Source organism: Parasteatoda tepidariorum, chromosome 5 (genome assembly GCF_982258835.1).
Source record: "Parasteatoda tepidariorum strain Cologne lab strain chromosome 5, Ptep-v5.0, whole genome shotgun sequence".
Lineage (NCBI taxonomy): Eukaryota > Metazoa > Arthropoda > Arachnida > Araneae > Theridiidae > Parasteatoda > Parasteatoda tepidariorum.
Window position 1 is genome coordinate 95,386,229 of NC_141759.1, and position 16,781 is coordinate 95,403,009.

The following is a 16,781-nucleotide window of genomic DNA, read 5'->3' on the forward strand; positions in this document are numbered from 1 at the left end:
CGCGGAAATGTTTTTAACGTACTTTTTTTTGTAAAAATCAATTTTTGTAAACTTCTTTTTAATTTAAGAAAAATATTAAAAAAGTGTAAAAGTCTTAAATAACTTTGTTAACACGTGATCTATGGCGAGAATATTGTTTTAGGGAACGGAATAATGTTTTGTATTAAATATTGATTAATTTGAGTTAAAACAAATTGCGATTATTTAAGAGTTTGATTAAGAATTTGAGATAATTAGGTACAGGATGCATGGCTGAAAGCCCTTATATAGCAAGACGGAAAAGAGAAAAAACTGGTACGTAAGACATTTCATTCCAGCATTTTTTTCGAAAAAAATAAAATATCTGTAACTATCAAGATTTCTTTTATAATTTTAGGATATATATAAAACTGCTTCTTTTCCGAGTTAAAGTAGATATTGTTGAATAATTTATAGAAAGAATAAGTAACAGAAAAGGTTTCACTACCAGCCTTTCCTCTTTTCCGTCTCGCTTTCACACCTGGCCTGGATATTGCTGCGATCTCGGTGTTTGGCGCGACTCGCCATTAACCGATTCATTCTAAAAATAAAAATGTGAAGATTTTTAATTGATTTATAAACAAATAAAATATTATAAAAATTTATTTATATATAATGTAGTGGTAGCATATATTTCTGATTTTTTTAATAATTTATTTATATTCAACTATTGAGATTTTTATTATTTACTTGTTTCTAGCTATAATGCTTTTATAAAGACCATTATTTCACTAAGAAAGACAGTTTAATTAACTACACTTTCGATGCATATTGAAAATTGCTTAAAACTCAGGTAGACGAAAATTAGTCGAAATGGAAAATTGTTTACTGCCATTATGTTCTTTCCTTGGTTTTTGAAGGAGCTACCCAGCATTTGCGTTACATGGAGAGGAAGACCGCAAGAACCTAGCACGGTTAGCCTGACGGCAAAGGGATTGTAACCCATGATCCGTAAACCACTGAGTATATTTCACGTCAGCACTGTGGTCGGTGCAAGCCGGATGCGGAATTCATATCGACTGAGATTCGAACCCGGTTCGCCAAAGTGGAAGGCGAACTCACTATGCTCTGAGCCATCCCGGCTCTGTTGTAGTGATTGCAAAATTTGGGGACTTGTTAAAATATTATCCTTAATATCAATTGATGTTCCTTAGAACCCCGGTGGCTCAGGGGACAAAGCTTCGTCTCCCAATAAGGTATGAATCTCATGTCTCAGCGATGGCTGGATGATACGAATTTTGCTCCCGGTACACAACGACCACAGTGGTGACGTAACATATCCTACTAAATGGTAGACGGATCATGGTTAGAATCATCCTTCCGTTTTCAAGCATCAGTTCAGAAATTTTACTCCCAATTTTTTAGAACACAGGTCTCCTTACTCAGATTGCATTTTCTACTCTAGTGATGAAATCTTTCGCTCCATTAATTTTATCTCAAATAAACACTCACATTGTAATACACGACAATTCATCGGCACCACGATATCGAAGAAACACGAATAGGTCGCAACCGTGGGGACGATAAATTGGTAGCTTTAGAGTGATATACAACTCTCAAACGATTGGTATTACCAGGACGCCTGGGTCATCACTATAATAGAGTCACAGACAAGGTAGTTGCCGGACTATGTATTAACTTTTTCCTTGTTGTTGACTGACGTTTGACTATCTCGTGTAAATATATAAATAGTTGCTATTGTAGTTCTCTATTGTTTCCTATTTTATTAATAATGTTAATAATATTCTGACCACTGTAAATATTATTATAGTCTAATCCAGTTTGCTCTCAATTATTTTTTATTTCCTATCGATTTCCTCATATGTTCAACCGACTAGTCACCCACTCACGACTTTACTATTTGTCGCTTGCAACAAACGAAAATTTCAAAAAAATTTATTTAAAAACAAAGCTAGCCGTGAAAATTTGCGATTAAGTATTTTTCTATTGGCTATTTTTTGCAGAGTTAACAATTAGTGGTTGTCAACAGTCAGTTGTAATTTTTAACTTTTGTGAAATTTTTTTATAGTTAACGATACATTCACTTTTTTATTCGTGGTACACAGCATTACGAAATATTTAGAAAGGGTACACAAAAGTCATAAGTTTGGGAAACACTGTTCTAATGTAACTCTAGTAATGATTAGAAAAGGAGAAAGCAAACAAAATTTCTTTACATTAATTATCAAAGGCATCCAATTACTTAATGTTTACGCCGAAAATTAACACCCAGAGCAAATTGAAATAACGAGTTAGATATATTTTAATGAAGTAAAATGTGCAAATAAATATATTAAAAGAAAGACACAAAATCTGCTCATAAATATTATAATCAGAATACAGTTTCTCTTTTATTTTGAAAAATAATCAATAGGATTTATTTTTTAAAATTCTTTGCATTCGCAATCTTTTCGCATTGATGAATTATTCAGTGAATTCGAAGTCTCATTGTTTAATTTAGTAACAATAGAAAAGTTCCCACAAAAGCAGACAGCACAGTGTGTTTCCAAAATTAGTTTTATTTGTGCTGTATACTGATCTTTTTTTTAAAAGCAAATCAATTCATTTGTATTTTAGAAAGTGAATTTCTTTGAATAATTGTAGACACATCTGCATGCATGACGTAAATTGCATATTTTTTTTATTCATCTAAAGCGAAATGAATTTATTTTTGAGAAAAATTGGTATTAACTTTGCGTTCGGTTTGGTATAGCGGTCGCTCATTAAACCTTTTAATATAAAAAAATTAATTTAAAGTTTTATATTTCAAAGGTTAAATTAATTTTTAACGTTTTACGAATAAAGCTTCATCCCACGCAAACGGTTTAAATAATTGAACTAATTAGAGTTTGAAGCGGAAAATTTAAAAAAAGTCTGGGATTAAAAATCTGATCCCTTACGATTCAGTATTTTATAAAATAAAAGAGAATTAAAATGCTGTTTAATGGGATTCTTGAGAATCAATAGCAGATCTTAAAAAGAAAATTTAAAGAAGAGAGATTATACTAGTTGAAGAGTAATTTTCAATTTTTCTAACGAAAATCGCAGGGATGTGTGCAAGGTAATATTATAATAGATAGTTTAAAGAAGTTTACAATTAAAAAGGTTGATGTTTAATTATACAATTTTAATGATTTTAGAAAATTAACTTTTATTTTTAAAGACAGAGAGAGAGAAGGAAACATGAATTGCATGTTTTGCGCATAATTTTAGCCACGGATTTACCCGAAATGAATTTGCACGTGGTAAAAATTATATAAATTAACAAGAAAATTGTTTTGTATTAGTTGTTTTATTAGTAGTATCTTAGTAGTTTTTAATCCAAAAAGCGAATAAACAAACTCTTTCAAAAACAATGGATACCCAACTAAATTAATTCAATGCTATATAAAATCATTGAGTTAATTGTATGTTATTTTAAATAAGTTTACTAAGAAACTGCTTCATTAATTTACATAATTCTTAACAAGTGCAAATCCATTTCGGGCAAATCTGTGGCTAAAATTCTCTCTCTCTCTCTCTCTTTTATAACCGTCGTTGAACAGGCGACCCAATTTTGAGCTTACGATTACTATGTTCCGCAGCCATGTAATTTTGAACCAATCCAAAAGACAAGGAAACTCCACGATCAGTACCCACCAGAGGTATGATTTGTCATGGGAATATGGAGGACTTTGTGACTTGAGAGGTTTAAAGTGCATCAGTCACCATTAACTACACGGGGAATCTTCGGCCGGCGGGGATCGATCTCACGACCTCTTGGACATGGGCCCAGTGCCCTACCAACCAGGCTATCCCGGCTTAACCTTATTAATTGTAAACTTCTTTAAATTATCTAGTATAATATTACTTTGCACACGTTCATTTTCGGGTCCATTCTTGGTAACTAAGTACTGCAGTAAGAACGCATTATAAAGCAAAATTCCTCTATTTACGCTTTTACCTCAATTTGCGCTTTTTGTTTTCATATTTTGTAATCTGGCCACCTTATTACGAAAATAGTTTAAATCATTCTGGAAAATTTTCCCTTTCATGTAAGTTCATTTGAATTTGCTACTCGCTTAATAGATTTCATTTTATGTTTCGTTCTGTTTGTTGTTTACATTTTATTTTCTGTTTTTTCACTTGATTTTTATTACTTAATGTGTTGTATTCTATTTTTCTTGAGTGCTCCTCACACTATTGTATTGATATATTTTGCTTTGGCTATATTGATGCAATATTAGAAAGCACTCTTTTTTGCGGATAAAATCATGTGAGGTGATGAAGAGATTATATATTTTTTTCTGTATTTTTTTATTTATTTTTTTATTTTTTTGAATTTTATTTTTTTATTTTTTCATTATTCTGTAATGCCTTCCATGTTTTTTCTACTTTTTGAACTTCTGTTACATATATATGTAAGTTAAAATATTGAGAAAATATGGAAAATAATAAAAAAAAATGATGATAAGATAAATTATTAAAATTAATTTTTAAAAATATTAAGAATTTTTTTTTATTTATGTAAAAAAAATATTAAAAATTCGGAAAACAAAATAAAGAAAAGATATAATCTCTTCATCAGCTCACACTATTATAACCGCAAAAAGAAGTACTTTCTAATATTCCATTTATAAAGCCAAAGCAAAATATATCAATACAGTAGTGTGAGGAGTAAAAAAAACATACAAAAAAGAACGTTTTTTATTTTTTCCTAACTGTGATTTTTCTTGATATAGACGATTTGTGCTATTTTCGGAAATAGCGTGAAAGTCATTGTCGAAAGATAAACAAAACTTGATGTAACCAGTCATGAAAAATTGTTGCAAACACAGCAGCAGTTATGAAAATATCATATTTCTTTTCAAAAAAACGTAATTTCTTAAGGCAACAGCTTTAATTGTGTTAATACATAAATTTGTATGAGAAAATAACTCAACGGAAAGATAAATGTTTGATTTTATTTGATTATTTAGGACACGCTACACTTAGAAGCTCTTGGAAAAAGTCTACATTCTATTCACAGCAATGATTCGAAAACAAGAAAGCAAATACTTAAACTATTTCGTATTTATCAAAGACGTAAGTTAATAAAGCAAGTGAACCAAAAAGTAGCGCCTACAGCTAATTGAAATATCCAGTCAGATATTTTCGCACTGAGAAAAATCAAATCAAAGGATTAATTTTCATGCAAGGACATGTAACCTGCCTTCATGAATATTTTAATTTACCTTATCGAATATAGATTCTTTTAGTTAGAAGAATAACCAATAAGATTTATTTTTGAAAAATGTTTGCATACGCAAGCTTTCCGCGTGGATGAATTATCCAGTGCATTTGAAGTTTCATTGTTTAATGTGCTAACAATGGAAAATTTCCCACATAAGTAGGCAGAACAGCATAGTTCCGAAAATAGTTTTATTTCTGCTTGGAATAAATCTCGTTAAGTAAACCAATTCATTTTGATTAGTTAAAGTGAACTTTGAATCATTGCAATGTACACTAGCTGCCTGTGGCGTCTAGCTTGGTAACCTTTCAAAATTATCATGTGCAACTTGTAAATTTTAATGGCAACCAAGCTGAATGCACAGCACAACTGCATTTAAATATTCTAATCTTCAACGCATCATCCAATTCTAATACCTAAATTAGTTACCCATTTTTTTTTAACCGTCAAGCTGTTGCCAACGTCTTCACACCCTGGGAAGTACATAAATCTCAATATTTTAACTATTTTTAAGAGATTAAACTAATTCTTAACATTTTACGCATTAAGCTTAGTCCGATGCATACATACTGAATAATTAGCTCAAAAATGAATTAAAATTAACTGAGAAAATAATTAACCCAATCAAAGTTTGCATGGATATCTCCCGCAGCGGACTGATCGTTAAGACACGGTTCCCAGCAGATCACCGAAGTCAAGCATCACTGGCTGCGGTCAGTGTGCGGGTGGGTGACTACTTGGATCAGTCTGCGTAGGGACCGAGGGTGTGCGGTATTGGTCCTCGTTAAACTGTGCTACCGTAAAGTGCTCGACTTCGCGCGCAGGTCGTCGGGCTACCGAAGCGGGGGTGCCATCCCCTCCGCAGAGGATCAAAATTGTGATGGCATGTCTTCGCATCATCTTCCGGGATGTTTCCCAGACCGTCGCCAATAGCCCACTGTGCAGCTCTAGTGCGACGTAAATTAACAACTGCAACAGCATGGATATCTCAAGCCCAGTAACATACTGTCGCCAAAGGTTTAAGATAATTTTGGAGAACATCTGGATTAGTCATAACATTCCTCAAGGCTTTTAGGCCTTAAAGAGGCCTTTCCCCTTTCCATAATGAATTAATAATGACGTATTGTTTTTCATCATGATTTAAATAACGATTGAATAGAAAGAATGAATCAACATGAAAGTTCTTTAAATTATTACATAAATTTGATAACTAAACTGCGACTGCAGCTGTAAAATTTGATCATGGAGTAGGATTAAGCGATTTGATGATAACGACTGCAGCGCTATTGAACTGACAACGACTGCATCTATTGAAGTAGTTAAATTTTAAATTAGTTTAGAAATAATTGTATCACTTGTAAGAGAGTAAGCAACAGGTCAGACTTAAGTGTCACTTTTAACCAGTTCAGCATTAAATATTTAATTGTAATTGACTGCTGTACATTTTTATGCTTTTCTATAGAATTGAGTATTGATATTCTTCATTCAGTTGATTTTGAATGTTTTTTTCTCTGGTGTTTCTTGGAAACTAATATATTAGATTTCTGGGTTTGCTTTAGCTTTGGCTTATATGCATATGTATACTTGGGTTATATATGCAAGGGCTTTCTTTAGTTTTCACCTTCCAGTTTGAACACCACGTTTCGAAATCATTAATTTAATTTTGTTATTTATTTAGGGCATTTTAAATTAATTTGAATTTCATTGTAACTCCAGGGCTGCCAACTACTACACTATGTAGTAAACTATCAAGAGTTAAAGTTTTCAGAATTTTGATTATTTTTACTAATATTTTAAAAGTTTCACCACAATCAACTTTTCATGCAAGCTTTCTATACGAATTTTTGTGTGCAGTGGAGTAAAATAATTTTAAACCAATCACATTTTACATTGGAATCGGGCACCATTCAATTTGGGTGAAATTTTGATAGTAGTGGTAAATTCTCCCGATTTAAAGTACCCGCGATCCTAATGCCAAAAAATGAATACATTTTGAGATATGAAGTGTTAACTTCCATGTTTTAAAAGCCATTTCAATCTATGTACTCCGACAAAAGGGCAATTTTCTAAACTCTGCATCTCAAAATCTGTTCATTTTTTAGCGCCGGGCTAAGGATATGTTTTTATCAGAATGTTTTAAACTACATCGAATGAAAATTTCAGCCAAATCGACTGGAATCCGATTCCATGTTACATGTGTTGGTTCCTATATTAAACAAAGAAAATAATATATTAGAACATATAATTTGTTACCAATGGAAGAAAGTCTGCAGCCGCATAACACCTGTGTCAACAACTTGGTATTAATGCGCGACAGCTGATCACTGTCTGTTAAGGCAGTGGTGCGCAAACTAGGGTTCGCGACCCCTGTTGGGGTCGCCAGAAGTTTTTTGGGGGTCGCCAAATTTTTATGAAATGCATTATCCCTGCATGCTGCATACCATACAGTGTACATATAAAGAGTGAAGCGCCGTCCCTCACTGCTTAATTGCAATTTCATGCTGTCCACTCTTTCTTTGACTGTAATGCGTAATGTATGTAAAGTGTGAAGACGCAAGTTTTTCACTCTGGTAGATAGCGGCCCCTTCGCGGTAATTCGCCAGTTTTACTGAAAAGCGACTATTTGACTAGACGTTAACCGCAGGGAAAGGGCAAAAATTCGCTTCCGTGATCAGCCAATCAGATGGCGAGGTACGCCGTGATTTGTTTTCAAAGACGAGCTTAAAATCTGAAAATTCAAAGTGCACATTTAAAGAAATTTACAATACCTCAGAAAGCAATACGAGCTTCTTTAGAAGTTTCTTATCTAATAGGAAAAACAATGAAACCCCATACAATTGGAGAATCCCTTATCCTTCCTGCAGCAACTAAGATGACATCAATTATGCATGGCGATAAATATGGAAGTGAACTAAAAACAATACCATTATCAAGAAATGCCGTATCTCGGCGGATTTCCGAAATATCGAGTCAGAAGTCATAAAACGCATACAAAATTCATCTGTATTTGCTTTACAACTGGACGAGACTACCGATATTACTAAAATGTCACAACTAATTATTTACGTTAGGCTTATTTTTAATGAAGATATAACAGAAACACATTTTTATGTTGCAAAAGTTTAGAAGGAAAAACAACTGGAGAAAAAATATTCGAAGTAATAAATGAATATTTTGAAACAAAGTCCCTTACCTGTGCAAACTGTGCGGTTTGTACTTATGGTGCTGTAGCATAAACACTGTTAATGCTGCAGCACCACTCTTTAAAAGGGCTCAGATAATAAAGGGCACTCGAATAAAGGGCTCAGAGGCTTAATTCAGAAGGTGGCGCCTCATATGGTATTTAATCACTGTATGATTCATCGGCAAGCTCTTGTTGCAAAAGATATGGATGAAGAATTGCACAACGTATTACAAGACGCTGTTAGTTCAATTAACTACTTTAAATGCAACAGCCACAACAGCCGTCTCTTTTCAATACTTTGCAATGAGATGGGCTCAACGTATGAGAGATTACTGTTACACACCGAAGTCAGATGACTTTCACGTGGAAAAATACTAAGACAGATATTTGATTTGAGAAGTGAAGTGTACATGTTTTTAATCGAAAAGAAAAATAGATTGGCAAGTTATTATATCAATGAAGTTTGGCTAGGAAAGCTGAGCTATTTAGTTGATATTTTTGAAAAACTTAACGACTTAAATTTAAGCTTGCAGGGTTAGAATTCAACTATCATAACTGCAGCCAGTAAAATTCAAGCTTTTAAGAATAAGCTTCGTCTCTGGCAAACTAAACTGAATAAAAACAACACCGACACGTTCCCTTGCTTTAACGATTTTGTCAAGGAAAATAATATAGATATATTTACATTTAAAAACATCATTTCCAATCACATTGAAAAGTTACAGAAAATTTTTTCGAGAAGATTCGAGGATTTTCCTGAAAACGATCTTGGTTGGATTCGTGATCCATTTTCCTTTGACATATGCAGTTCAACTTTTCAAATTAGTGAGAAAGAGCAATTGATAGATCTAATTAGTGATTATACTCTTTGAAATCAATTTAAGACTCAGCCTCTAGGGGTCGCCAAAAATTTTCTCTCTACAAAAGGGGTCGCAGTCGAAAAAAGTTTGCGCACCACTGTGTTAAGGAATACTTCACTCAAAAGCAACTACCCTTTCTATTAAATTGCCGGTTTTGTATGTAATCAACTCATGGACAACAACGTAACCTTACTGTTTCGATGATCTGTTTGCGATTGCCAAGTGTTCAATGTGTTTTTGGGCTGCTATTCTGTTTCGCTATTCAAAATCCAGGAATATTCTTCATAATGATAATATACAGATTTTTGTTATAAACGTCGTTGAACAACCGACCCGATTTCGAGTTTACGACTACCAATGCTCAAATCCGCAGTTTTTTTAAACCCGATCCAGAAGACAAGGGAACTTCTGAATCAAGTGTTGAGATGCTTTCGTGGAGGATTCTTTCATGGAACTGAACTGCATTTGCGGAAAATTACGAAAACCTCCATCGGTTTTTTCTGACTCACGATTACTTTTCTTTTCTTTTCTCCAAGTTTTGGACATGTACCTAGGTCGTCATGGACCCTTTACCATATAGCCCAAAGCTTGACTACTGGTCCGGCTCTACCCCAACCTAGGAACTGTCCGGCCAGCGAGTTTGACTCAAGATGACTCTATCATACTATCCGTCTACCTCCTGAAATATTTTACGTCGGCACTATGATTGGTGCTAGCTGGGTGCAGAATTCGTATCAACCAGCCATCGCTAAGATTTGAACTTAGGTCACCTCATTGGGAGGGGATATTAATATAACTTTTGCAATGATATTATGAAGTATATTTTTATTTACAAATCATTTAATTTTTGTTTACTTATGTAATTTTTATTTCTTTATAGGTAAGTAACATCTAAAGAATAACCTGGAAAAAGAGTAAGGTAATGATTTTTTTAAAAACTTTTCTGTGTTTATTTTACTGTTACTCTCAAAATATATCGCATTAGCTATTCAAGAAAGTACGTCGATAAAATAACTCATTCATATCAAACTAACAATGAAACTTTCATAATTGACGTGTAAGATTTCGGTCAGGATACATGGCTCTCACAAATATTACTGGAGTGTTGAAGATGTTGTTGAAAAAGCCACTAGATATAAGGATGTTGTGTTCTATTTTTTTTCCTGATAAGGATAAATGAAGGTTAGCAGTAATTCTCATGTAAGACGCTTAATTCCTTTACAAATTATTCACATATTCTCTAGTTACAATTTTATATTGGCCCCAGTTGGGCTCAAAATTAGCTAATATAGGTTCTGTAAGAACAATACACCGAGAGACCAATATTGGGATGTCTATCATTTTTAATATTGACCCTAGAATGGCTTTCAATATTGTAACAAGATTCATTTCTGTCTTGAACCAATATTACAAAATATAGACACTCCAATATTTATCCAATATTATGAGCCTATAAGGGGCCTAGATAGAAAGGAATTGTGGTTCATTATTAATTAATATTAGTGGTCCATTCTAGGACAAATATTGGAAAATCTGGACATCTCAATGTTTACCCAACATTGTAAGTCTATACTGGTCCTACATTAAAAATGATATTGGTTTATTATTGAAAGCCGTTTCTGGATCAATATTAAAAAGTCTATACAAACCAATATTTACCCAACATTATAAGCTTATAAAGGTCCTACACAGAAAATAATATTGCTCCATTATTGAAAGTCATTCTAGGACCAATATTGCAAAATATAAACCCCCCAATATTTACCCAATATTTTTAGCCTATGCGGGTCCTGTATAGAAAATTGTACTGATTCATTATTGAAAACCATTCTAGGACCAATATTACAAAATATAGACACCCAAATATGGTCGTACGTCGTAAGCCTACAAGGTCTGATATAAAAATTAATATTGATCCAATGTTCAGAACCATTTGTTAGCCAATATTAAAATATATAGACACCCATAACATGTAGGGAGAACTATTCTATTTGGAATAAAAAAAAAGCCTTAGGCTCACGTAATTAACACGGAACACTTAGAACAAATTTTAATTATTTGTGAGGCTCTAAGTAACCAAACTTAACGCAAAAATTTTTAAAATCTAGTTATGACTTTGAAATAATTTATAGGTCGTGTATCAGTTCTAGAATGTTTATTATAGGGGTAAGGGTTCATTTATTTTAGTGAAAAGTGCAGACGACTAAGAAAGTTAAAAGTGATGATTAATAAATAACACAAAACTATCAAAAAGAGATTAAAATTATCAACTTTTTATAGCATTTTTCTTCACTTTACTAATAAAAGTAAATACAAAGAATCTTTTCGCTTTAAATATGAATAATTTGCAATGTAAGGGTTTCTATTGAATAATGAAATAAATAAAGATGAATTAAATTTGTACCATTTCTGACACTTCTAGTCGCCCGTGGCATCTTTGAAAGTGGATGGGTTTTAGAAGCAGAAAAACAATAATTGCATTATATTTGAACGGTCCCCCATTCTGAAAAGGAGCAAGCAATTCATCAAATATAAAGAGGTACTTTGTCACGAATGTTTGGTTTGATTTTGTTTCATATAAGCCGCAACATGTTACTTAAAAGATTACTTTTTCAATTTATCTCTATGTTTTAAGCAAATTTTGATTTGAACAATTTATTACTGAAACACTGCGAATCATTCACAAAAAATTGGATTAAAGTTCATGATAAAGTAAACTGTGAATATAATTAATTTATTTATAAAACAAAGTTATATTACATTACCCAAAACGTAATTTAACACATTTTCTTACCTTCCAGAATTTAATATCTTTTTTTTTTTTTTTTTTTTTGCAATGGCGCTGAACTTAAGCGATTACTTTTAAAACAAACATAGTTTTTACAAGACATTTATTAGAAATAAGAATAGAGTTGACAAACTGACTTTTTATACATCTATTTGAATAATTTGTGTGCAGTTTCTTGCAAAGTTATTTTATTTCTCAATTACTAAAATATCAACATATTACATTTTCCACTACTGGGAAAATCATTTTCTGCAACAACTGAATTTCCGTAGTTGTTGAAAAATAAGCATTTTGGCTAAACAGCAAGAATTTATAATCAAATACTATTAGAGCGAAAATACTACAACTACTACGCTGTGTATACAATGCTTATTTTTCAACTACTACGGATATATATATATATATATATATATATATATATATATAAGTTCAAAAAGAAGAATAAAACAAAGAAAAATAATAGACATATGAAAAAAAGGGGGTGGGAAATAATAAGTAAAAAAAAAAACAAACAACATTTTATTTAAAAAAAAAAAAAAAGAATTATTAATAAAAAAAAACCGGAAAAAAAGCCGGAAAAAGAAGATATAATCTTTTCTTCAGCCCACACGATTATATCCGCAAAACAGAGTGCTTTCTGATATTGTATCAATAAAGCCAAAGCAAAATTTATTAATACAATAGTGTGAGGAGCACTCAAAAAAAAAAATTATAAAATAACTACATAAAAATAGATCATAAAAAGTAAAAATAACATGTAAAAACAGATCATAAAATAAAATAAAAAGAAAAAACATTAAAAAGGGGGGACTATAAAGCGAGTAGCAAAATCATAACAACTTACATGGACGGATATTTTTCAAGAATGATTTAAAAATGTTTTCGCAGAAAGATTGCCAGATTACAAAATATGAAAACAAAAGATGAAAACAAAAGCGCAAATTGAGTGTAACAAGAGGGTTTTAAAATATCGTTCTTACTGCACTGCTGAAGTGATTTGTTATTCTGAGTTTTGATTTGTTAGTTACCAAGGATGGGCCCGAAATGGATGTGCGCAAGGTAATATTATACTGGATAATTTTAAAAATTGATCATAAATAGTTTTAGAAGATAGATGTTTATTTAAGAAAAAATATAAAATAGAAAAAATATAAAATAGAAAAGAGAAACATAAATTGCCTGCTTTGCAAATAATTTTAGCCGCGGATTTGCACGATATGGATTAGCACATAGAAAAATTATTTAAATTATCAAAGAAAAAATTTTAATAGATAATTTTAACACGGATTTGCCCGAAATGGATTTGCACATGGAAAAATTAACAAAGAAAAAATTTTAGCAGATAATTTTAACCACGGATTTGCCCGAAATGGATTTGCATATGGAAAATTATATAAATTAATAAAGACATTTTTAGCAAACAATTTTATCCACGGATTTGCCCGAAATGGATTTGCACATGGAAAAACTGTATAGATTTACAAGGGAAATTATTTAGCAAAGGAATTTTTAGTAAATAATTCTAACCACGGATTTGCCCGAAATGGATTTGCACATGGAAAGATTAACAAAGAAAAAAAATTTTTAGTACATAATTTTAGCCACGGATTTGCCCGAAATGGATTTGCACATGGAAAATTGTATAAATTAATAAAGAAATTTATAGCAAACAATTTTATCCACGGATTTGCCCGAAATGGATTTGCACATGGAAAACCTGTATAGATTAACAAAGGAAATTATTTAGTAAAGGAATTTTTGGTAAATAATTCTAACCACGGATTTGCCCGAAATGGATTTGCACATGGAAAAATTATATAAATTAACAAAGAAATTATTTAGTAAATAATTTCTTGTCTACAATTCTTAGTGTTTTCTTGTATTTATTTATATATATATATATATATATATATATATATATATATATATATATATATATATATATATATATATAAATAAATACAAGAAAACACTAAGAATTGTAGACAAAGAAGAGAGAGAAAAACGAAGAAAATAAGTTTTGTTGTCTTCTATTTTCGTTTCAATTTTTTTAGTGCTTCTCACACTATTGTATTGATATATTTTGCTTTGGCTATATTGATGCAATATTAGAAAGCACTCCTTTTTGAGGATATAATCGTGTGATCTAACGAAAAGATTACCGTCATTCGGGGCTACTTTGCAGGATTTCGCAGTTTTTGAACTTTGACATGTAAAAAAACTATGTTAATTCAAACTTTAGTAATATTTATCGATATTATATTCATAACTGGACTCAGATGAGTGAATTTGATCAATATTGGCATAATTTGTATGTAATATTTACGAATAATAAGTCAAAACATACCTTGCACAAAGTAGCCCCCAAATGGGGCTACTTTGTGCAGCGATAGGAATTCAGTTTAATAATCATGTTTTTAGTAAAATATTGATATAAAATTGTTAAAAAAGTTAATTGTTGACATTCTTAAAGACAAAAACATCAAGATATGTAAAGATATTAGTTTGAAAATAATTTTCAGCGTTAAAAAACCATTTTTTTTTGAAAAATTTTTTCTTAAAAAGAATGTTAATTTCAAAACATTTGAGTTTAAACAAAAGGAAACCATATACATTTTTAAACATTGAAATAGATGAAATTTTAAAAATAATAATTATTACATATTCATTAAGATTTATAATATTGTTAAATTTGAACATAACATCCTTGAATGAACATGGCAGAACTTGCTCTTCAGTTTCTGTCAAAATCACCTGATGTCCTATAAAATATATTTTTATGTGTTAAATCGTTTGATTAATTCATTAGAAAAATCTTTGTAGAAGAAAAATAATAGTTTACCAGGAAGTTTCACGTGTTTCTTGTAAATTTTATTAGAGATAGTATTTCTGTGGATTTTGTACTTCCGAGAAGCTTCTGCAATCGACATACCACCAACAACTGCTTGCAAACATTGTTGCAGCTTTTCTAAAGTGTAATCACGGTAGTTTCTCGTTCCAGGTATTTTTTTTATAACGTCTGACCATTTTTCTGTCGAAAAAAAAAACGAATGAAACTTTGCACTAAGTAGCCCCAAAGTGCATTTTTTTTTCATTTTCCGTTTATTAGTTATTAATTTTCAAATTTTTTTAACTCTAACATGATATAATTGTTTATTAATATATAAATAAAAAATTTTGCACTTACGACTATTGTTTAATCAGCGTCTTTGCATTTCACAGCTAAAGTTTCCACGCACACTTTTCGACATCCGACGTCCTCGGAAAGTTGTTGACATTGGATGAACGAAACACACTCTGAGATTGTTTTAAAATTCGAAAAAATGTTTGTAGTAATAGAAGAAACTTCTATCTTCAAATTCCACACATTTTTAATGTGAAATAAACATAATACTGAATAGCAGCACTTGAAAAATGCCAAATTTAAATTTGCACAAAGTAGGCCCCGCTGCACAAAGTAGCCCCCGAATGACGGTATATATTTCCTTTTCAAGATTTTTAATAAGTGTTTTTCTTTCTTTTTTTAGATAAAATTTTTTTTTTAAATATTTTAAAAAATTTTTTTATTATAATTATTTTTCTCCTTATCTGGTCTTTAATCTTTATTATTTTCCATTTTTTCGCAATATTTTAACTTATATACATCAAAGGTAATCGTCATATATCTTCAATTGAAGGAATTTGATTTCCAACTCCGCAACTTTTTTTCTCTCCATATTCAGGACTCACAAAATTGTGCAACAATGCAAATTTTCTAATAATTATATTAACAACCAACATATAAAAAACTAGATCCCAGAACGAGGTACGAACAAAGGAAATAAAATAATCGACATTTATCTACGCGATACAATCGTGAACAAAACCTACACTCGAAATTTTTTTTAAAAAAGTTGAAAAAAATTATTTTTATTTTTAGCCCTTTTCGATAACATAACATTGTTAAATTCAGTAAAAGAGGTCGCTTGAAATTTAACTCATGATTATAAATATTAAATATACTCAGTATTGAACGCCTTAAGTTAGGCTACTGATCACGCGGCCAACTCATGAAAGTCATTTTTTTTAAATATTATTTTCCGTTTATTTTACATATTTTATGATTATAGAAACAAGCATAAACAAAAATAAAATATACAAGTTGTTCCAAATAACTTTCAAAATACTAATTTCAATAAAAATATTGATTATCAAGTAAAGTCTAACTAAATCAAAGTGATCCTCGAAGTTGATTAAGTGCAATCTGATTTGATAAAAAAGAATCAAAGATGACATAAAAACTATGATTTTGCTTATGACTAAAACTATGATGTCTGTTAAAAAATAGTGATTAATTTGAGATAGATGGCAAAGTAATCAATATATAAACATTCAATTATTAACACGTTGAACACCACAACGGTAAATAACTACAAACTAAATTTGCAAATAATAGACAGATTTTGCTAGTTTTTAAAAGGTTTACCATGACTTATCTGAAAAAAGTGAGGAATCATATAAGCCTACGAATTGTTTAGAAATAGTGATGGATAAAAACCTAGTAAATTGGATTTATTAAACCAAGAATCACAATAATTAAGTAAATTTTGAATAAATTTTCTGCAATTCCATAAAAGAGTGTAAATTTTATAGTTCTATATCATGTTATACGCTGTCAGCCGTCTGTTTTTCGCGGCCTATGTGAAAGGTCAGTGTCAGCCACCGATGGTTTGCGCAGCCTAA

The 16,781-nt window shown here is 31.0% G+C and overlaps 1 protein-coding gene across 1 annotated transcript in view; it reads left to right on the plus strand.

The window, feature by feature from the left end:
* LOC147809883 (uncharacterized) overlaps window positions 1-10,752 on the plus strand; it is a 242,108-nt gene extending 231,356 nt beyond the window's left edge. Inside the window, exon 2 of the mRNA XM_087164554.1 lies at window positions 10,152-10,752. Within this exon, the coding sequence (XP_087020680.1) occupies window positions 10,152-10,159 (8 nt within the window). The 3' untranslated portion in view covers window positions 10,160-10,752. The remainder of the gene's footprint in view (window positions 1-10,151) is intronic.
* Window positions 10,753-16,781: the final 6,029 nt, after the last annotated feature.